General features: G+C 35.6%; 1 protein-coding gene across 2 annotated transcripts in view; it reads right to left on the reverse strand.

Moving 5' to 3' along the window:
• Positions 1–227: 227 nt before the first annotated feature.
• Positions 228–24269, reverse strand: part of TENT2 (terminal nucleotidyltransferase 2) — a 72768-nt gene continuing 48726 nt past the window's right edge. For both annotated transcript variants that reach the window (XM_086698024.1, XM_086698015.1), the window contains exons 12-15: positions 18945–19081; positions 8669–8760; positions 3273–3352; positions 228–1677 (exon numbers count right to left, since the gene is read on the reverse strand). In XM_086698024.1, coding sequence (XP_086554150.1) covers positions 1603–1677; positions 3273–3352; positions 8669–8760; positions 18945–19081 — 384 coding nt within the window. In that variant the 3' untranslated portion in view covers positions 228–1602. The remainder of the gene's footprint in view (positions 1678–3272; positions 3353–8668; positions 8761–18944; positions 19082–24269) is intronic.

Here is a 24269-nt window from a genome sequence, read left to right on the forward strand (position 1 = left end):
GTAATCTAAAAAATTCACCTATGTGGAAAGCTTTATTCTAAATAATGTCACAGAAATAGGGTGTTGATGTGCTTAGCTGGCTTAACCAAATATGATCTCCGTTCTGAGATTTTCTGTATAACCTAAGTTATCAAGCATAAAAATTAGATTCAGCTCAGTTCTAGATGATAACTACAGCCTCACCTCATAAGTAAAGCCTCACACAGAAAAAATCAACACATCAACAATTTCCATATATAAACTTTATTCCATTTGACATCATACAAAAATTTAAACTTAAAGAAGAAATGAAAATCTGCACCTTTACAAGTCAAAGAAAAGCAAAAGTCTTAGCATTTGAATTGGTCTGCAAAAAACTCAAATACATTAGAGGTACAAACTGTGCTACAGCAGGTCTCAAAGAAGTTGTACACAGTCCTTCTGAAAAAGTTAAAATTGTTTTCAAGATTACTCTTCATATTTAAATGTACAGGCACTGACCAATTTACAAATATTTACATAAACCATAATCAATCTTAATAAACACTGTAGGTTTTTTTTAGCAGCCACCACTACTTCTTCATATGGAAAAAAAATACTAAAAAAGATATCTTTACAAACATTAAGCTTTTATTTATAATAATTTTGTCTTACCTAAAACATTTTATAGTGGCTTACTGCCTAAAAATTCCAGTTTAGATTACAATCCTACACTTGTACACAGACAAACTCTGATACTGTCAATAGGATATAATCTCAACTTTGATCTTTCAGTTTCTGTTGCTTCATGTTACAGGGAAAATAAAAGCAGGAAAACGTGAAATAAAGTAAAAGTGCACATTGCACTGAACTATCATAAAGCACAGGGGACTTCATCTTTTCAAAAATCTACAACGAACTAATTCTTTAAAACAACTTACTAACCTCTAAACAATACAGGGTGCTCATATTACTACAGTGCAAAATGTACTGTTTTCAACAAAAATTTAAAGCAATCTCAAGAGTACATCAAAAGCATGTGAGGTACTAATGAAATGCTAATATAGACACACCCAAAGCCTCAGTCTATCCCAGAGAGTCAAGTGAAGACTTAAGGCAATTGTCCAGTATTTCATGCCTCTGCAGTGATTTCAGTGAAATTACAGATTTCATTTTGTTTCAAGTAACTGAATAACTGGCTTGAATCTTCACTTTACCAGAACAGACGGGCAACAAACTATATACTGTACGTTATATGTTAAGTATGTGTGAATCAGTCCCTTTCCAAAATTCCACACATCCCTTCAGTATTAGCATGTGGTATAATTAATTGAAGTTATATCAAAAACCTTTTATTTGTTCAGATAATTCCCCCAAAAATATTTTATCTGATCTCTTGAAAATCCATGCCATAATATTACGAATCAATGTAAACATTTTCAAAAATACATCTTTAAATCAAAGGGTTTTATTAGGAAATGTCATAATAAAATATGCAATCTTTATATAAGTATGTCCTCTTAAAAATAAAACATGAAAACAAGAACAGTTAAAAAGAAACCATGATGGAGGTAAACAAAATGCATTATGGTGTTACTATTGTTCTTTATTTCTCAGAAGAATTTATTAAGATATAGAAGCCAGTTATCTTTTCAGGATAGCAGCTCTTAAAGGTAGTATACTGTTCAAATCTCTTTTGTTTTTCAATCTGTGCCATGACTGGGAGAAAAAGAAAAAAATAATTCTTAAAACATAAAATATAAGTGGAACAAAAGACTGAAAAGAGAGTTATTAGAATGTTAACAGTGGTTCTCTCTAGGAGGTAAAATTTGGGGTGATTTTGTGTGTGTGTGTGTGTGTGTGTGTGTGTGTGTGTGTGTGTGTGTGTGTGTGTATGTGTTTTTATCTCCCAAGTTTTTAATATAGTAAATGTCTTTTTTCTGCTGTCAGAAAAGAAAATGTTATTTAAAAACCCTATACCTGTGTGGTTCCAATTTATTAATAAAGAAAGGGACAGACACATAGGTGGTACAAAAAGATACAAATGACAATATTAACATTTACTCACAGACTTAAATAATTTCATCTAAAATAGCAAAGTAATTAAGACAAAACCTTTGGGGTTTGAGAGAGTGTGAGATTATTTCAATTATTTGGTTGACTAGTTTGCATCGATAAGCTTTTCCAATTAAAAATAGTACTACAAAGCAGAGAGTAAATCTCTAATAAACCACTTTCATGTGCTTCAGAAAAAGAAGAGCACACAGAACTTATCAAAAAGAAAAAAAACAAATTCTTATTCACAGGCTACAGATTTGGCTCACTACTCAGTGACTGTATATCTGGTTTATTCTTACTTCAGTTGTTCAACTGACTAAAAGTATTGGTTTTATAGCTGAACAATCCTAAATGAAAGTTCAGGCATCAAGAAAAACCACAATGTAGCAATGCTGTTTTTGAATTCTCAGTTTAATCTGATAGACCTAAATATTTCCTCTTGGATATTTGTTTTGCCCTGCAGAATTCTATTAATTTTAAATTTTCTATTCTGGTTGATAAAAAGAGGACCTAATGTGAAAGACAGCTTGTAATATGACATACTTACATTTTTAATTATCATCAAAATAAAGTCTACTTGTATGTCTAATGAAAAAGTATTCCTCTAAAATGACCTTCACAGTTTGCTGATCTTTTTTTCTTTAATGAGGCATTCTCTCCTATCTGTCTCATAGTATATATTTACATCAATGTGTTTTTACACAGTACTTCGAACTCCTTGAGGAAAGAAACCACACCTAGCAAAATCACCGATGAATAAATTCATATTATGGACTGAAGAGTGAAGGAATAAACAATATTTTATATATATATCACTGAGGTTTATATATAATGTGTGTGTACACAAATATACACATTGATTTTTTTAATTTCTCAAAATATAAACAAAGATAAAATGGTGCTCGAATTCCTTGTTACAATGGGGTATACAGAAGAAAAATCATAGAACAAACATTAGCTTTCTTCTAAAGCTATAGTAGTTCCTTGATATTTCAAGGACAGAAAGGAGTCAGTTAGGTTTTATTCACTCATTTTGATGCTTACTTCCATGAAAATGAAAGCCATGTAAATGAACACAGAGTTCGATTTCTCTGTAGGAAAAGTGTATCTAGCAAGTCATGAATTCTCTATTGTGCTACATTAACAGCTTCATAACACAGGAACCACGGCTACTCTGTCCTATTAGATTTTTTTTTCCATTTTCAAAGCATACTAGTCCACTAAGGTTTCTAGAGTTAATCTCATACACTGTTTACCTTTAAAAATTGATCCTTGATCATGTCAAATTTCTGCTTTTCATGCACAGCTCTGGCCGTATTTGTTCCATCAAAAGGTTCTAGAGTGTCAAATGCACATATAAACAAGAAATTATTAAAATGAGAATTTTGGTTTCTATATTAGGTTGAACTATATGAAAGAGCCAATATTTGACAGTTTTTAACCTATGAAATAGCAAGTGCACATTGTGAATCCTAATTAGATATCTGCATAAGAAAGTTTTATATACCTGTGAACCATCTAATAAGGTAGACAGAATTCAAGTGACAGGACAAGTAAAAACAAAGTCATCAGCAGAGGTATGTTTTAAGTCTAAGTTATAAAAATAAGATTTCTGAAGAATGACAAAGGGTCAAAGACCTATCCCCTACCCTTAGAGAACTAAAAATAAAGAACAAAGTATTATCAAAAGGAATAAAACACTATACACAAAAAAGGTGGTCAATGTCAAATATCACAGAAAGGTAATTTTAAATTTAATTTAAAAGACCACTGATTTATCCAGCAGAGGAAAGGTCAATACCTTTGAAACTAGAAGTTTAATACTCATAAGGATGGAAAACAGTACAAAGTTATGGTGTGAGTGGACAGTTTAACGGTTTAGAAAAAGATACAGTGAGAACAGTAATTTGTAGGGGAAATTTAGCAGTGAAAGAAGAGAAACAGGAGAGCAAGTATAGAAGACAGGAAGAACACAAAGGAAAGGTGTGTGTGTGTGTGTGTGTGTGTGCGTCTCCAATGTTACCTTCCACATATTCACCTCCACCCCACTAACCCTTCCCCCACAAGATAAGAGAGAAGAGTCCATATGTAGCGATAAGGAAACTGTCTATATGAGAGGACAAGGAAATTGAGGATACTAGTGAGAAAAGGAAGATAACTAAAGGCATTAGAAATGAGATGGGATAGTCGAAATAATGCCAGGAGTAGGTAAAAATTACTAGTTTAAGAATTCTGGCACTGAAAAAGGAAAAAAAAAAAAAACCACAAAAACTAATTACAAGAGCCAGTACCAATCAAGAGCATTTTTCAACGATGAGAAGACGTATGTATGCTCTAAAGCTGAAAGAAAATGACTAAAGGGAAAGAGAATCAAGTGGCTAGAAAGAAGAAATGGAACAGAGGGGAAAGACCTGGAAAAAGTGTGGAAGAATAGAAAATCTGATGAAGAGGTTAACTCTAGATTTGTCATATAATCTAAGCAGGCCCATAATTTTAAAACACTCCTTTTGTATGTACATTTTTTGATTGTTTAGAAAGGCTACTTTTAAAAGGAGTTTATTGTCACGGTACAAGCATACCTTGTTTTATTGCACTTCACTTTATTGTGCTTCACAGATACTGTGTTTTTTGTGGCAACCCTGTGAACAAGTCTACTGGTGGCATTTTTCCAACAGCATTTGCTCACTTTGTTGTCTCTGTCACATTTTGGCAATTCTCACAATATTTCAAACTTTTTTTTTTTTTTTAATTTTTTTTTTAACGTTTATTTATTTTTGAGACAGAGAGAGACAGAGCATGAACGGGGGAGGGGCAGAGAGAGAGAGGGAGACACAGAATCTGAAACAGGCTCCAGGCTCTGAGCTGTCAGCCCAGAGCCCGACGCGGGGCTCGAACTCACGGACCGCGAGATCGTGACCTGAGCCAAAGTCGGACGCCCAACCGACTGAGCCACCCAGGCGCCCCTATTTCAAACTTTTTATCATTATACTTGTTATAGTGATCTGTGATCAGTGCTCTTTGATGTTGCTATTGGAATTTTTAGGGGGCACCACGACCACACCCATATAGGAAGGCAAACTTTGTAAATGCTGTGTGTGTTCTGACTGCTCCACCCACTGGCCATTGCCCTGTCTCTCTCCCTTTCCTTGGGCCTTCCTATTTTCCCTGAGACACATCAATATTGAACTCAGGCCAAAAAATAACCCCATGATGGCCTCAAAGTATTCAAGTGAAGTGAAAGAAAGAGCCACACAGTTTTCACTTTAAATCAAAAGCTAGAAATGATTGAGCTTGGTGAAGAAGGCATGCTGAACACCAAGACAGGCCAAAAGCTAAGCCTCTTGGAATGAACGCGAAGTTGTGAATGCAAAGAAGTTCTTTAGGGAAATGAAAAGAGCCATTCCTGTGAGCATATGAACATGAAAGTCAAAGTCTTACTGCTGATACGGAAAAAATTTTAGTGGTCTGGACAGAAGACCAAATAGCCACAACATTCTCTTAAGCCAAAATCTAATTCAGAGCAAGGCCCTAACTCTCTCCAATTCTACAAAGCCTGAGAGAGGTGAGAAAGCTGCAGAAGGTAAGTCTGAAGCTAGCACAGGTTTGTTCATGAGGTTTAAGGAAAGAAGCCACCTCCATAACATAAAAGTGCAAGGTGAAGGAGCAAGCGCTGATGTGGAAGCCACAGAAATGTATTCAGAAGATGTAGCTAAGATAATTCGTGAAGATGCCTACCGTAAACAACAGATTTTCCAAGTAAATGAAACAGCCTTATACTGGAAGAAGATGCCATCTAGGATTTTCATAACTAGAAAGAAGTCAATGCCTGGCTTCAAAGCTTAAGGATAAGAGGACTCTCCTGTCGGGGGCTAATGTAGCTGATAACTTTAAGTTGAAGCCAATGTTCATTTACCATTCTGAAAATCCTAGGGCCCTTAAGAATTATGTTAAATCTACTATGCCTGTGTTCTATAAATGGAGCAACAAAGCCTAGATCGCAGCACATCTGTCTACAACAGTTTACTAAATTATTTTAAGCCACCTTTTAAGACATACTGTTCAGAAAAAAAATTCCTTTCAAAATATGACTGCTTATTGACAATGTACCTGGTCACCCAAGAGTTCTGATGAAGATGTAAAAAAAATTGTTGTTTTCACGTCTGCTAACACAACATCCATTCTGCAGCCCATGGATCAAGAAGTGATTTCGACTTTCAAGTTTCATTATTTAAGAAATATATTTTGTAAGGCTATAAGACAGTGATTCCTATATGGATCTTGGCAAAGTCCATTGAAAAACCTTCCGGAAAGGATTCACCATTCTACATGCCAGTAAGGACATTTGTGATTCATGGGAAGAGGTGAAAATATCAGCATTAATGGGAGTTTGGAAGAAGCTGATTCCAGCCCTCATGAATGACTTTGAGAGGTTCAAGACTTCAGTGGAAAAAGTAACTGCAGATGTAGAAAGAGTGAGAGAAGTAGAATTAAAAGTGGAGCCTGAACACTGTTGTCAGCGCAGAGCCTGCGTCAGATCCTCTGTCCCCCTTTCTCTGCTCTTTCCCACTTGCGCTCTCAAAAATAAACAAACATTAAAAAAAGAAGAAGTGAAGCCTGAAGACGTGAATGACTTTTGCCACAATCTCATGATAAAACCTGAATGGATAAGGACTTGCTCTTATAGATGAGCAAAAAAAATGGTTTCTTCAGATGGAATTTACTCCTGGTGAAGATGCTGAAATGTCATCAAAGGATTTAATGTTACATAAACTTAGTTGAAAAAATAGAGCAGGGTTTGAAAGGACTGACTCCAATTTTCAAAGAAACACTGTGAGTAAAATGCTCTCACATGCTATAGAGAAATCATTTGTGAAAAGTCAATCAACGCAGCAAACTTCACTGTCTCATTTTAAGAAATTGCCACAGCCACCTCAATCTTCAGCAATCAGCATCCTGATTAGTCAGTAGCCATCAACATCAAGACAAGATCCTCCACCAGCAGAAAGATTATGACTTGCTGAAATCTCAGACAATGGTTAGCATTTTTTAGCAACAGTCTTTTTAAATTAAGGTATGTACATTTTTCTTTCTTTCTTTTTTTTTAATATCTTATTTATTCTGAGAGAGAGCATGAACGGGCAAGGGGCAGAGAGAGGGAGACAGAGAATCCCAGGCAGGCCTGTACTGTCAGCATAGAGCCTGATGTGGAGCTCAAACTTAAAATCCATGAGATCAGGACCTGAGCCGAAATCAAGAGTCGGACGCTTGACTGAGCCACCCCGTATACTGTTCTTTTAGACGTAATACTATTCACACCTCATAGACTACAATATAGGGTAAACGTAACTTTCATATGACCAGGAAACCAAAAACTTCATTTGACTCACTTTATTGTGATATTTGCTTTATTGCGGTGGTCTGGAACTGAACCCACAATATATCCGAGGAACGCCTGTGCTTTTTTTTAAAAATAGAGTAATGCCTTACGCCAAGCTACCGGATCACATCATACACAGCACTTCACAACAGTTTTTAATATTCAAAAGAACACAACTAAAATAATACACACCCACTATGCAATTTAACCAACCACCAAAGCAGGAAATTAAATTTCATATTCAAAGACACTTAAGATGTTGCATATAATCCAAGAATAAAATATTCTAAATTTGATGTTTTCCTACAAACACTGCACTTAACACTTAACACATTCTTTTTTACCTCAAGATTTACAAAAGTCTTCAACTTGGAATCTGTGAGAGTAATTTTGCCTCTTGAAGTCAATTTCCCACCAACTCAAAGAAATATTCAACAACATGTAAATTAATTTTAGAGAACAGATTATCTTCAGAGCATTCGATTTTTAAAGTAAAATAAATACTATTCATAAAAACCTAGCTTGCCTTAAGTATCGATATTTTAGCTATAAAAGAACTCATTTTATCTCAGTATAAGAATCATCACATGAAGATAATATTTTCTTCCACCTTCAAGTCATGAAATTAAATTTCAATCACCTACAAGCAGGAGGGATGAATAAAGACTGCTCAAATATTACCAACTGGAATATTAAACGCCTAAATTCGTATTTACTATTTTTTACAGCTAAAGAATTAATTTTTTAAAATTCAATGAAAACACTCAGCCATAAAAAAGAATGAAATCTTGTCATTTGCAACAACGTGGATGGAGCTAGAGAGTATTAAGCTAAGTGAAGTAAGTCAGAGAAAGACAAATGCCATATGATTTCACTTATATGTGGAATTTAAGAAACAAAACAAACAGAGGGGGACAAAGGGAGGCAAACCAAAAAACACACTCTTAACTACAGAGAACAAACTGATGGCTACCATAGGGGAGGAGAGTGGGGGGATGGATTAAATAGGTGATGAGGATTAAGGAGGGCACTTGTGATGGGCACTGCATGGTGTATGTAAGTACTGAATCACCAAATTCTACACTTAAAGCTAATATTACACTGTATGTTAACTGCAATTTAAATAAAAAGTTGGAAGAAAAAAAAGAAAATTTTATAACTAAAAGACTTGTAAGCCAGAATATGAATGTATTAATTTTAACTGAAATACAAACTGAAATTATTCAGTACCATGGTGATAAATGGGTGGTAAAGTAGTAGTTGTGGGAAAGCTACCTTCGACACAGATGTATTTATTTCTCCATTCAATACCATCAGGCCTGGGAATGGCTTTGGCTTCACGAACTGAAATCATTTGACTGTTCCAGCTGAAAGAAGAAAAATACCGTGTTAACTATTTGCTTAATTTTCATTTTATTAGGTTTATCATATTTAACAGCGAGTCCCATTCTGATTTTCTCACAGAATACTGAAACTTGCCTCCACCCTCAGCACCACAATCCCTATTTCCCCTTCTTTTTTCTCCATAGCACTTAAATTCTAACAATTTGCTTATTTATTATGTTACTGTTTATTGTGTGTCTCTCCCAAGCCGAATGAAAGCTCCAAGATAATTTATGTATTTTTTTCAGGGTTCGAATATTGTTTAGTACAAAGTAAACATTCAATACATATTTACTGAATAAATGAATATGAAAAATAAGAAAATATAAGCAGAAAACATAAAAATTATGTTCATTGTTAGCACCTCAGGAAGGATTTCTTATTAAGACATGTAATCGCACATTGTTTTCTGATATCATTAAATAATCTTGTTTAGTGCATGTCCATTTATATGATTTGGGAGAAAATTTTGCAATTTTCCAATAGAAGCCAGGGGGTGCTGTTTTAGGAAAAATTAATACTCTATGAAAACATATTGTTATTGCTGTATATCAGATGTAGCTATTAACAGTAAAGTTATATTCAAATAAAACAATTTTATCAGCATGTCGAAAGGTAAACTGACCAGTCTGTCTGTAGTAGGTACTAACCTTACATTCTGGTTTTGTTTGGTTTTTTTATTTCTTTATAATAGTTCTGCACAAGTATGATTTTCGTTTTCTCTAAAATGTATGACAATTCACCTTGTATACAAGATAAAAATAAGTTTGGAAAATAGGTGAAATATTTTTTTTTTTCAGCCATATTTAGTTCTATCCACCATTTCAGTAAGAATAGAAAGACCAAGTTTTGGGACCTTCCATCTCCAACATTTATCTACTCGTCCTCTATTTATCAGACAAAGAATTTCTAAGAATATAATCATGGGTCCAATATGGCATTTGTTTCTGGAAAACTGATCCATCTCTATGTTAAATATGCAAGAAAACATTGCACCTTGTGAAGTTGGATAACTGAATAGGATCCTTGAAGTATGACTTTCTATTTTTTCTTATCAGGAATACTAGAAATACTTAGCAAAGACAGCTTTTAAATTAAGAATACATATCAGAATTTATGCTTTTTAAAAACTAAGTAGGTTATCAAAGAGAAATACTTAGTATTAATTACAGTAACATGTTTTAGATATGTCGTGTACAGCAGCTCCATTAGTAGAAACTCCAAACAGAAAAGAACTACAATGCTCTGTTGGTCCAAGTTTGTTTCCAAAATTTTTGTAAAATAACAAGGAAGGGGCATCTAGCTGGTTTAGTCGTAAATAGAGCATGAGACTCTCGATTTTGGGGTCATGAGTTCAGGACCCACACTGGTTATAGTGATTACATACATACATAAATACAAAAGAAAAAAAAATAACAATGTAAAGGAGAGAGTTATAGAACCATGTGCCAGAACCAAACAATGATACTTTGTGCTACACTTTACTTCATACCACTTGAGGTAAATTTCACTAATAAAATGAACTTTTTCCTGAGACTACTTGTTTCTCATTCAACTTAAAGGACAGTTGAATCTGAAATAAAATTAAAATTGGAATGTTAAAAAGGTGTAGACTGATTTTTTTTCTTTCAGACAAATTTAGAATGTTGAAATACTGTATCCTGCTGTTAAATTACAGTTCTTTGTTGTTTTTTTTTTAATCAAAGGAACTCTTCTTACCACCATACTTCTATGAAATATAATCCTGAATTTATATTACATGCCAATACTTAGTTCTAAACTGGGTCACAGAAACATATGTTACATACCTACATTCACTTTATTATCCCTAACCAGGTATCATTTAAGCTGCAGCCTATAATCAACCTGAATAATGCAGCTATTTAAGTGACTATATCATTTGAAGTACTTCACAAAGGGGAAAAAAAAAAAAAAAAAAGAATATTTTAAAACTATAATTTAGACTGATTCAATCTATTGCATTTTCAAAGCGCTTTTAAATATTTCTAAATTGTTAAATATTTGAAATAAAATATGATATATAATTTATTTACTATTTTTATTTTTAGAGGTGAATTTAAATGTAGAATCCAAATGGAAATTTATAAACATTTTCGCTAAATATGTCATTCTTTAAAACAGGGCCCTAATTAACTCTTGTATCATACTATATTTTTCCTTATTTTATTTTATTTTATTTTATTTTTTTAAGCATATAGTGCAACAATGATTTCAGGAGTAGATTCCTTAGTGACCTTTACCCATTTAGCCCATCTCCCCTCCCACAACCCCTCCCGTAACCCTGTTTGTTCTCCATATTTATGAGTCTCTTCTGTTCTGTCCCCCTCCCTGTTTTTATATTATGTTTCCCTTCCCTTAGGTTCATTTATTTTATCTCTTAAAGTCCTCATATGAGTGAAGTCATGATTTTTGTCTTTCTCTGACTAATTTCACTCAGCATAATACCCTCCAGTTCTATCCATGTAGTGGCAAATGGCAAGATTTCATTATTTTTGATTGCCGAGCAATACTCCATTGTATATATATGCCACACCTTCTTTATCCATTCATCCATCGACGGACATTTGGGCTCTTTCCATACTTCAGCTATTGTCGATAGTGCTGCTGTAAACACTGGGGTGCATGCGTCCCTTCTAAACAGCACCCCTGTATCCCTTGGATAAATACCTAGTAGTGCAATTGCTGGGTCGTAGGGTAGTTCTATTTTTAGTTTTTTGAGGAACCTCCTCCATACTGTTTTCCAGAGTGGCTGCACCAGCTTGCATTCCCATCATACCATATTTTCCTATTGTAATTTGTTTTCCATATGAAAATCTATTATTTTTCACTCAATAATTAAGGTGTAAAATAAGATACAGCCTATAAAAGAGGAATGTGTCAGGAAAGCAGATAGAGGGCTTAATTTTTTTTTTAATTTTTTTTTAAACGTTTATTTATTTTTGAGACAGAGAGAGACAGAGCATGAACGGGGGAGGGTCAGAGAGAGGGAGACACAGAATCTGAAACAGGCTCCAGGCTCTGAGCTGTCAGCACAGAGCCCGACGCGGGGCTTGAACTCACAGACCGTGAGATCATGACCTGAGCTGAAGTCGGCCGCTTAACCGACTGAGCCACCCAGGCGCCCCTAGAGGGCTTAATTTAATCTAAAATAGATTTGATAATATATGGTAATATTTTGAATATAAAACTTAGTTTACCAACTCTATATTGGTAAGATGCCTGCTTCTTTACTTCAGTAATGATAATGGACTGCTACTTATCCATTAACTCTCTCCTAGCCATTTTTTTAATGACAAAGTGTTTTGAAATGTTTTCTTAAATAGGAACATTAAAATTAAAATTTTAAGTCTAACAAAGCAAGTCAAAATTATGGGTCCGATACTATATGACCATGTATATATGTACACATATACATATACATACATACTTACAAATACATACACACATATGCTAAGACTAGTCTAATTAAGTGAACAAATATATATTTGGGGCTGGGAAGCAAACAAAAAGAAAACTTTGTCAGGGATTTCAAGCTTCTTATGCAGACAGAAAATTTTGGTCTAATGCTAGAGTTTTGTTTTTAAAAAAAAATTTTTAACGTTTATTTTTGAGACAGAGAGAGACAGAGTGTGAGCGGGGGAGGGTCAGAGAGAGGGAGACACAGAATCCGAAGCTGGCTCCAGGCTCTGAGCTGTCAGCACAGAGCCTGATGCGGGGCTCGAACTCATGGACCGTGAGTTCATGACCTGAGCCGAAGTCGGACGCTTAACCGACTGAGCCTCCCAGGCGTCCCTAGAGTTTTCTTTTGTTAGAGTTCTGTTTTGTTTTGACTGGTTCTCCTTCTGCCTGACCCTTTCTTCCACCTGACTCCTTAAATTCTGGTGTCCATCAGGGTCTCACCTCTTTCAATCTTCTTCTAATGCTACAGCACCCCTCCTAAGCTTTAACAGTCTGATGTTTCTTTCCCAAATCCTCTCTCCAGCCCTGATCTTGATACTAAGCTCAAGGACAATCCTTGCAATTAACAACTGGAAACACCACCTGGATGTCCTACATGCATCCCTGTGCCCACATTTTCGAGACTAATTTAATACATTCTGCTTATGGTCAGAATAAACCACTTCCGCGCACACCCCCTCAACTTTCTTACCCTTCCTGCTGCACTGATCTTATTTGGTAGAAAAACAACCATTATTAAATCTATGTCTACTCCAATTCATTCCCATGCAGCTCAACAGGCCTGGAGAGAAATATGCAACCATGCTGACCTTTAAATTCATGACAACTTTAAATGCACTTTAAATTTATGATGACTTAGCTCAAAAAGACCTTAGATGCTACTACCCACCAATTATATTGTATTTCCATAGTTAATACACTCCTTTAGTCTCCTACAGGATAATTCATACTTCCTCTCACTTTTCAAATTTCCTCACTCACAATCATTCCCAGTTGATGTCCATCCTTCATTTCACTAAAAAACTAAAGCAACCAAAAGATAATTTCTACTACCTCCCACTCTTATCAATTCCTCTATATCCACATACTCTGCTTTTTCTTTTTTTTAATATATTTTTTTAATGTTTATTTATCTTTGGGAGACAGGGAGACAGAGTGGGGGAGGGGCACAGAGAGAGGGAGACACAGAATCCGAAGCAGGCTCCAGTCTCTGAGCTGTCAGCACAGAGCCTGATGCAGGACTTGAACCCACAAAGCGGGATCACAACCTGGGCCAAAGTCAGACACCCAACCAACTGAGCCACCCAGGGGGCCCTTCTTCTTATTATTATTATTAATGCATTGTCTGTGCTCCTATCCCACTTGTGCTCTAGATTCCAACCCTCCTTGATTCAAAAAAAGTATACTGTTCAACAATTTACTATGTATTTTCCTGCTATCATCAATTTTGACATCAAGATGGGTTTTTTCTCCTGAAAAACTCAACCCCACTGAACTCTCCAATTCCTTTTTGTTATTATTATTTGAGAGAGAGAGAGAGAGCACGCGAGCAGGGGAGAGGAGCAGAGGGAGAGACTTAACTCCGATTTCTACTCCCCATTCTATATACTACACTATGTGTATTTAATTCTTCCCTGTTCTCTCTTGAGCCCACACCAGTGATGCTTTTTACCCCCATTATTCCACAGAAATTGCTCCTGGCAAGAGACCAGGGGCCTCCCATGTGGACCAATGTTCCAACGGTCACCTTTTACTGCTCATCTTGTACTTGACCTATCAAAAACTGTGACACAGATAATCACTCCTTCCCCCTCGAAACACTTCCCCACCCTTGGATTCTAAGACAATACATTCTATTGGCTTTCCTCCTATCTCAATGATCCTCCCTTTTGGACTATAAATTAGTTCTTTCTTATCCCTCACCTCATTTTTGTTTCATCTTTGTATTATGAAATTCTTCAGAGAGAAAAACTTGAAAAGCATAAAGCTCAAAAAGAATACAATAGTGTTAACATTTCCCACACGTGCTTGTATATGTGTATATGTGCATGTTTTGAACTGAACTATATGCTAAGCTGTGGATACACGAAACTTCATTTCTTTATCTTTTGGCATATATCTCCTAAAGAACGTTGTTTCCTTTATAATACCAACAGCATCTAGAAATCAACAGTAAGTCAAATGCCTTTTATAATTCCTCCACCCTAATCAGATTACAATCAAGGCTCATGTACTGTATTTGTCCCATCTCCTTAACCTGGAAAAGTTCTCTCCACTTATTTTTTTAATGACATTGACATTTTAAGAGACTAGGCCAGTTGTTTCAAAAAACACCTAGATTTTGAATTTGCCTCTTTTCTTTGTGTCATTTAACATATTCCTGTATCTTCTGTATTTCCTATAAACCTCTTAACAAGGGACTTTCTAAGGGTTGTCTTTGGGCCTTTTCTCTTTCCTATTGGTTTTTTCAAACAGTTTCATAGCTTTAAATACCATTTTCCTGTTGACAACTCCCAAATATATAGCTCTAACCATGACCTCTCTCCTGAACTCTAGATTTGTATATCCAACTATATACTCAATATCTCCACGTGAATATTTTGCAGGTATCTCAACTTTTCAATGTTTAAAATCAATAATGCTCCTCCATTGCCTTCCCCATTACACCTAATGGCAACTCCATTGTTTCAGTTGCTTGCCAAAAACTTAGAAATCATTCTTGACTCCTTCTCATATGCTACATCTAATCTGTTGCAAATTAATATATACAAATGGAATCTGACTACTTTTCATTCACTTCCACTATAATCATCCTTATCCAAGGCACTTCTCTTAAATTATTGTAATATCGTTCTAAGTAGGCTCCTTGCTTATGCCCTTGGCTCCCCTCAGTCTATTCTTACCCACCAGCAGCCAGTCTGTTCTTCCCTGTGATAAACCAAACCAGATTACATCATTTCTCTACTGGAACCCCTCCAGTGGTTTTCCATATCACCCAAATGAAAAGCCAAAGTCACCAAAATTAACTAGATAGCCCTATATGATGTAGATTTCCTTAACTCTTTGAAAGCATTTTCTTCAATTCTCTTCCAGGCACACTGGCCTCTTTGCTATTCCTTGAAGATGTCAGACAACCCTCCATCTCAGGTTGTCTTTGCACTTGCTTTTCCTTCTATTTGGAAACCTCTTCTCCACAGACACATAACTCACACATTCCTCTCCATCATTTCTTTATGAAAGGTCACTTTTCGGGGCACCTGGGTGGCTCAGTCGGTTAAGCATTAAGCATCTGACTTTGGCTCAGGTCATGATCTTGTAGTCCGTGAGTTTGAACCCCGCACTGGGCTCTGTGCTGACAGCTCAGAGCCTGGAGCCTGCTTCAGATTCTGTGTCTCCCTCTCCCTCTGCCCCTCCCCTGCTCGTACTCTCTCACCCTCTCCCAAAAATAAACAAACATTAAAAAAAAATTTTTTTAAAAAAGATCGCTTTTTCTGTGGGACTTTTCCTTCACCATGCTAAGTAATAAACTGCAATGCAGGCATTAAAACTGTAAGAATTACATATACCAGAAACTCCTTTTTTGCTTTTGCTTTATTTTTCTCCACTTACCACCATCTAACATGCTAGACATTTTGTTTGTTTATTGTCTATCTCTCTATAGTACAATACATATGCAACGTAAGCTCCATGAAGACACTTTTGCCTGTTTTGTTAACTGCCATATCCCTGATGCATAGAAAATAGCTTGATATGTAGTAGGCACTCAATGATTTATCAAATGAGATGAAAAAAATCAGAATAAGAAAGGAGATGGCTGGAAAAATTAGGCCTTTGTAATTTCCTTCTTAAAAAATGTATTTAAGTATGTAGGCATGCATTTTTAACTTGAGATAGACTAGCAGTAATGGCATGTGATTAGGCAGCCAGAGAATAAAGAGGATTAAAAAATAGGTAACCTTTTAAGGTTCCTAGAATCTCTAGTACCTAGGAGTTTTTAAGATATTTAAAACTTAAATTTTTCCTTTGTTTTGCTAAAATACAAAATTATTACATTCTGACTTTTTTTTCCCTTGGTTCTCTGAGCTACCTGATCCTTTTTTTTTTTATTTTGTCAGTTCCCTGCTCCCAGGTACAGTTCTAGAAGTATGGCTTCATTTTAAGAATTTTCAGCAGGAAGGTTTGGGAGAAAGCTGTGAGTGAAGCAGATAGGAAAATCTTAGTGATTTTTAAATGGCCATACCAAATTTCTGCAACATTTATGCCATGTACTCAAGCGTTGCTTAATAGGCACTTAATTCTGCCTTCAAGTAAAGAGAATTTTTTAAATGAGTATCTCCAAGTTCAGAAGAAATCCTTACAAACATTTCTAACAGCTGCCAGAATTCCTCTGAACAGCACCTAGTTCACTGCCATGACTACATTCTTGGCAGTGCTCTCTCCAGTCAAATTTCTGAAAATATCTGGTATGAAACAACAATATACTTGACAACTGCACTGTATGATGAAAGAATGGGTGAAGATGTCTCCTAAATCATGTATCATAGTGGTAACAAATGCATCCAAAAGTTCAAAACCTCTTTTGAAACCTCAGCATCCTAGCCAGTATCATTTGGTACAACCGGCTAGTTTCTGTTAATACTAAACTAACACACAAACCTGCACATCTACCATCTTGTTTCAGTCCAACAAAGCAGTTGATTTTCAAGGTACTGGTATCTAGATGTTCTAGTCCTAAACTATACGTGGTACAAATATATCTTTTTTCTATGAATCCTTTCCCTCTCTTCAAACTTCCCTAATTTACAATAAAACAGACGATGCCAATATATTCTAAAAATTAAGAATATAGTTTTGGAGTCAGGCCCCAGACTGAATCCCAGTTCTCTAACTATGTAGCTGTACTGCCATAGGCAAGTTTATTTTCAACATTTATTTATTTTTGGGACAGAGAGAGACAGAGCATGAACGGGGGAGGGGCAGAGAGAGAGGGAGACACAGAATCGCAAACAGGCTCCAGGCTCCGAGCCATCAGCCCAGAGCCCGACGCGGGGCCTGAACTCCCGGACCGCGAGATCGTGACCTGGCTGAAGTCGGACGCTTAACCGACTGTGCCACCCAGGCGCCCCGGCAAGTTTAAAGTATACAAAGTATACAAATTCCCTAGGCCTCACGGGGGATTACCATGAGGATTAAATGAAATAATATATAGAAATCACTTGGCATACTGTAGGACATGAGGTACTCACTAAACATTAGCTACAGTTACTGCAACATCTCAAAAATCTTACCTCTAGAATAACCTTTACAGTCTCTTACATCCCATGTCTCATATTTCTTGTCTTTATAAATGAAGGCCCCTTCCTTTTTATCCTTATTGCCTGGACTTACACTTTGGTGCTGGTCATTTTTAACGGTGATTATTTTAACTTCATTCTTATTCAACTACTTTCCTCCAGCATTTTTCCTACTCCTTTTCTTAACCTAATTCAGTAATTTTTAAGTCACCTTTAGTATCTTTGCAACATGTCTGTAATCTTACCCTCTGCTTCAAAAGTATTTATTTATAGCAAGTATTTTTCAAGTAGCCACTGTCTGGCACTAGGGTAGGTAATGGAGACACAACTGTAAACTAAACAGGCACAGTATGGTAAAAGCTCTGCTTTGAGGAATTTAAATAACATTACTTCTTTCATGCCCTATGTTTCAAATCATCTCCTACGAGGCAGGTTTCTTTAGAGCTACTGCATCACAGCAAACAAAACAATACTGACACTGCAGTAAAGCATCATAGTTAAGAGTATGGATTTTGCAGTCAAAACCAACAGAAATACTCCCCTGACTAGCTGTGTGATCTTAAGGAAAGTTTCTTCACCGCTCTAAATGCTTCACTGGTAAAATGGGCATAATATAATACCATATGATATGGTTATTATGTAAACTGAATGAGATAATACATATCTGTTTAAAACAATTTTTCCCACTTAATAACAGCAATTTATTACAAATGCTATTTTCCCTCTCTCCAAATCTCTTCCAAGTGGCACCCTCCTCCTCTAACTTTGTACAACTCCTAAGCTTTCCTCCTTCAAGCTTTTCAGAGGAGCTGCAAACAATCCCTAATCCCACTCAATCTGGACTAAGAACTCCCTTCAGAACTTTCAGTTAAATCCAGTCTGATTATACACTTTAGTGTTCTATGTTTACCTATCACCCTCAGAAGAAGAAACAAAAAAAAAAAAAAAAGGAAAAGGAGTATTCCTTGATTTTTATTCATACTAACACAACTATTCAGGTATCAAGTATCCAGAAGATCTTTTCCCAAGTTTGTTTTAGCTGTGTTTATGATAAATCTTAACTTCCTAAAAACAGATGTTTCAAACTATGCAGCACCTATACAGGGCCATCACAAACATTTATTCAGGCCCTGCTATGAAAAGAGGCAGGTAAACATAAAATGAAATCGCTACTGAAATCTACTAAAATCGGGCTTACTGAACTGTAATTTTTCATTAGCTAGGAATGTGAAATCTACTTAGTTTCTAACAATTAATCATTGGAATATTAAATTTTATAAACTGTGTATTTCTAGACAAGTCTGTAGCACTGAAACTAACAAATATAGCTTCCGACCAAAATTGTAGCATTCACAGAGATAAATGAATAAACACAATTTGAAATTTTCACTTACTCAAATTCTGTAGCATAATATTTAAGAAAGCCCAGTAAGAGGTCCCCAAGATTTGATTCATTCTTCGAGAGGTAAGGAGGAACATTACATGGAGCTTGATGTACAAGATGCAGCTGTATAGCAGGACTAAAAGATTCCTGTCAAAAAGAAAAAGGGGGAAATATAAAGCCATTTAAAACACACACTAAAAACTTTACAAATCCTGATGTAATGCTCTCTGAAGAAGAGAGAAGAAATCTTTATGTTGGCAGTTTGGAAATCTGAAGTTTTTCTCTGACTAAGGATTTCACCAGTATTTGGAGTATGCCAGAAAATACTTAAAAAACTAAGAGATTCTAAACCTTGGCTGAGGTATATCACTCATTTAAGTGGATTCCTACAGTAGCAAAAAAATTTTCTAACTCATAAACCCTTACTGTACATACTAAGATTTCATCAAATTACATATGGATTTCTTTATAAATGTATCTCCTTAACTGCTTCTACAAGGAGCAGTTGTACTTTATAAAGGGTTAAATCAAGCACAAGGTAAGAGCGTTTTCTAACTGTCACTTAAAATTTCTCTTAGAGGCCATAAAAGTAATTAATATATGTATATTACTTATACCAATTTTAAGATTCTTAAAATTTTATTTCATTTTTCTATTTTGTATCTTAATGGGAAGGAAAGACAGAAATTCAACATGAATTAAACTTCAAAAGACAAAGAAGGCAGGGAAAAGAAGAAAGATAGGAAACAAACCAGCAAGCAATATTCAGCAAACTTTTACCACAATATTCATAAAGGAAGGTATCATTCGCTTGTAATCCATGCTGAAACAACACACTTATTGGAAAGAATACTAATGGGTACTTATCTTTTTGCTGATAGTATGCCATTCATTTTCATGTATGATCTTTATTAGTAACAAATTCTGGCTCTAAAACATACTGAATGAACTATGGAGGTTCTAACGTAACACATATCCACGTATTAGAAAAAAACTTTAAGGTAATTTGAACACTATCCTTAAGATGGGTTTTCTACATGCCTCTTCGCCATCAGAGTAATAGATTTTTTTTTAAGCAACTTGTTCAGGCAAAACAGCTTATCCTTAAGGTTCCCAAATACCTAACAAATCAACCTTCAGTTTATGGATATCAATTCAATTAGTAATGTCTAAGTCACTCCATTAAATTTAAAAAAAGGCTCCCAAAAAACTAAGCTGATACAGAGAAACAGGGTAGTGCATCTATTTAAAGGCAGTCCTCGGGGTGCCCGGGTGGCTCAGTTAGTTAAGCATCTGACTCAATTTCAGCTCACATCATGATCTTACAGTTCATGAGCTCAAGCCCCACATTGGGCTCTGTGCTGGCAATGCGAAGCCTGCTTGGGATTCTCTCTCTCCCTCTCTGTCTCTGCACCTCTCCTTTCACCTGCTTGCAAGCGTGAGTGCGCACTCTCTCAAAAATAAATAAACATTTTAAAAAATTTAAAAAATAAAGGTAATCCTCAAAACTCCCAGTAAAAATAAAGGAGCAAGAAAATAACAAATTCTCTCCCTGTCCTACAATTAAAGGAGCAAGAAAATAACAAATTCTCTCCCTGTCCTACAATTCTATCAATAATTTTTAACTACCAAGAAGTAATAGATTATCTTTCTCTCAGAAGACCATTCTACCCCAACCACAGTTTGTAAAGCTGACACTCCTAAACCTGGAACTTCCCCTTACACTTCTCTCAGATTTAGTATTACATTATAAGACTAAGGTAGAAATCTACATTGTCTCTCCACCTAGGGGGAGTACAAGAGAAACCTCAATTCCTAAGAAAGAGTGAAAGCAGAGGGGCAGCAGGAGTACTGCGTCTACCATCCTCTGTCTTGTACTGGTAAGTATAAAACTGGACTTAGGACAGCATTTTAACTTGTAAAATTTAAATGTTATTTTCTGGCTAATTAAACAAAAAGATATAACATAAGTTCAAATGACAAGGAGAAGAAAAGTAGATCACTGTTAATACCTTCTGCTCAGAAAGCTTTTTACTAATTTTGATTTCTAGCGCATAGCACACTAAGAATTCAATTTATGAACTGATGCTGAAATAAAACAGTCATTTTCTTATCTTAATTCTAAAACTGTTTGAACCTCTTTTAAAATTTTTATTTTTTTTCAATAATTTAAAAAGATCAGTAACTGTAGATTAACAATGAAGAGTTGTGAGACCTACTCTACTCAAATGCTGAATGACTTGACTAACAGTTTGACCAGTCTCCTTTTAGCTCCGTTATTCTTTTCCATGGTCACATACAAAAAGGGCCATGGCATATATACTTGGGGAGAACCGAAGGAGAAATCCAAACTAAAAAAAAAAAAGAGAAAGGGTCTAAAAGATGCCATAAGTAAACAGAAATTCCATTTAACCATCAGAAAACCCCATTGTTAGCAATCCTAAAATTCATATAGAACCACAAAAGGCCCCGGAATAGCCAAAGTAATTTTGAAGAAGAAGACCAAAGCAGGAGCCATCACAATCCCAGACTTTAGCCTCTACTACAAAGCTGTAATCATCACGACAGCATGGTATTGGCACAAAAACAGACACATAGACCAATGGAATAGAATAGAAACCCCAGAACTAGACCCACAAACGGATGGCCAACTAATCTCTGACAAAGCAGGAAAGAACATCCAATGGAAAAAAGACAGTCTCTTTAACAAATGGTGCTGGGAGAACTGGACAGCAACATGCAGAAGATTGAAACTAGACCACTTTCTCACACCATTCACAAAAATAAACTCAAAATGGATAAAGGACCTGAATGTGAGACAGGAAACCATCAAAACCCTAGAGGAGAAAGCAGGAAAAGACCTCTCTGACCTCAGCCGTAGCAATTTCTTACTTGACACATCCCCAAAGGCAAGGGAATTAAAAGCAAACATGAACTATTGGGACCTTATGAAGATAAAAAGCTTCTTCACAGCAAAGGAAACAACCAACAAAACTAAAAGGCAACCAACGGAATGGGAAAAGATATTTGCAAATGACATATCGGACAAAGGGCTAGTATCCAAAATCTATAAAGAACTCACCAAACTCCACACCCGAAAAACAAATAATCCAGTGAAGAAATGGGCAGAAAACATGAATAGACACTTCTCTAAAGAAGACATCCGGATGGCCAACAAGCACACAAAAAAGATGCTCAGCGTCGCTCCTCATCAGGGAAATACAAATCAAAACCACACTCAGATATCACCTCATGCCAGTCAGAGTGGCCAAAATGAACAAATCAGGAGACTATAGATGCTGGAGAGGATGTGGAGAAACGGGAACCCTCTTGCACTGTTGGCGGGAATGCAAACTGGTGCAGCCACTCTGGAAAACAGTGTGGAGGTTCCTCAAAAAATTAAAAATAGACCTACCCTATGACCTAGCAGTAGCACTGCTAGGAATTTACCCAAGGGATACAGGAGCACTGATGCATAGGGGCACTTGTACCCCAATGTTTACAGCAGCACTCTCAACAATAGCCAAATTATGGAAAGAGCCTAAATGTCCATCAACTGATGAACGGATAAAGAAATTGTGGTTTATATACACAATGGAGTACTACGTGGCAATGAGAAAGAATGAAATATGGCCCTTTGTAGCAACATGGATGGAACTGGAGAGTGTTATAATCAGTGAAATAAGCCATACAGAGAAAGACAGATACCATATGTTTTCACTCTTATGTGGATCCTGAGAAACTTAACAGAAACCCATGGGGGAGAGGAAGGGAAGGAAAAAAAAAAAAAAAAAGAAAAAAAGGAGGTTAGAGTGGGAGAGAGCCAAAGCATAAGAGACTCTTAAAACTGAGAACAAACTGAGGGTCGATGTGGGGTGGGAGGGGGGAGGGTGGGTGATGGGTATTGAGGAGGGCACCTTTTGGGATGAGCACTGGGTGTTGTATGGAAACCAATTTGACAATAAACTTCGTATATTGAAAAAAAATTAAAAAAAAAAAAAGAAATCCCCATTGTTGGTAATTATTCACATTACAGAAAGATTCTCTGCTTTAAGAAAAATTTCACCAAAGAATTTTTTTTTAAGGGAGCTGCCCCATTGCACATGTATTTAAAAATAATATATGCTACCTTGGATACGAGTAGGCAGAACTTTAACATATTAGAAAACACATAAAGAACAACTGAAAAGTCAAAGGAATTACATCCTAAATCCATGGAAAAACAATTTAACTGATAGAATGTAACATCTTTCTAAACGCATTTGGAGGTGAGGTGGGTTATCGATACCTGCTGTTTGTTTTTAATGTAGGGAAGACATCTTTATTCTGTAATGACTTAATTCCTGCAAACATCTGCCAATTGATATTTAAAGATTTTTGAAGATCTGTACCTTCTGTACCTTTTTTTCCTTTTCAATCAATGCCAATTTAAGAAAAATTTAAATGGGCAACCCTTTGAAAAACATCTGAAAAGTCTCAACTTTTCTTTGCCCATAGAACTGCTTCCCCCCAAAATAGCAAAAACATCTTTTGCCAAATTCCATCATTTTCTGAGACTATGCCATAATATCTTACCTTTAAAGTTTGAAATTTAGACAATTAAGCACTTTCTAGAATAAAATAGACTGGCTAAACTTTTACTTGCTAACTGTTCTTTAAAAAGATACATGCCTTAATTGAAAGAAGACTATTTTTTACCTCCAGGCAAACAGAGAAATTTAAGTTACATAGTATTCTAACAATATAAATTATTAGACCCTATATATAAATGTTGAGGAAGGTCTCAAAGAAAAAGATAACTGATATAGACTACTTGAACAGAGTTCTGCCTAAATAGAAAAAGAGCTAAATGATATATTAAAGTCTCACCAACCTTTCTTAATTATATGCAGATTACCACGAGTTCGGTGATACATGTTAAAGACTGATCATGAAATTTCCTTTAAATTATATTTGCTTTTAGTAAAATGTTTAACATTTTGAAAGCAACATAAGCATCATAAAGTAGAAGCACTATAATGAAGTGGTTAAGAACATGAGCTCTGGAGTCAGAATTAGCTTTGAAACCTTCTCTTAGCTCTATGAACTTAAATTGCTTAGCTTTCCAAAGGTTCAGCTTCTTCATCTATAACACAAGGAAAATAACAGTACTCATAGAACTGTAATAAGGATTAAATGATATAATATATGTAAAGCATAGCAGCAATAGTATTACCTATATAGTATTTAGTATATTTAGTATAGTATGTAGTATAGTACAGTATTGCCTATATAGCTTGGCATCATTATTATTATAACTGTACATTATCTTTTTTTTTTAATTTTTTTTTAACGT

The sequence above is a fragment of the Puma concolor genome, chromosome A1, assembly GCF_028749965.1.
Source record: "Puma concolor isolate L17-30 chromosome A1, mPumCon1.1.hap2, whole genome shotgun sequence".
NCBI lineage: Eukaryota > Metazoa > Chordata > Mammalia > Carnivora > Felidae > Puma > Puma concolor.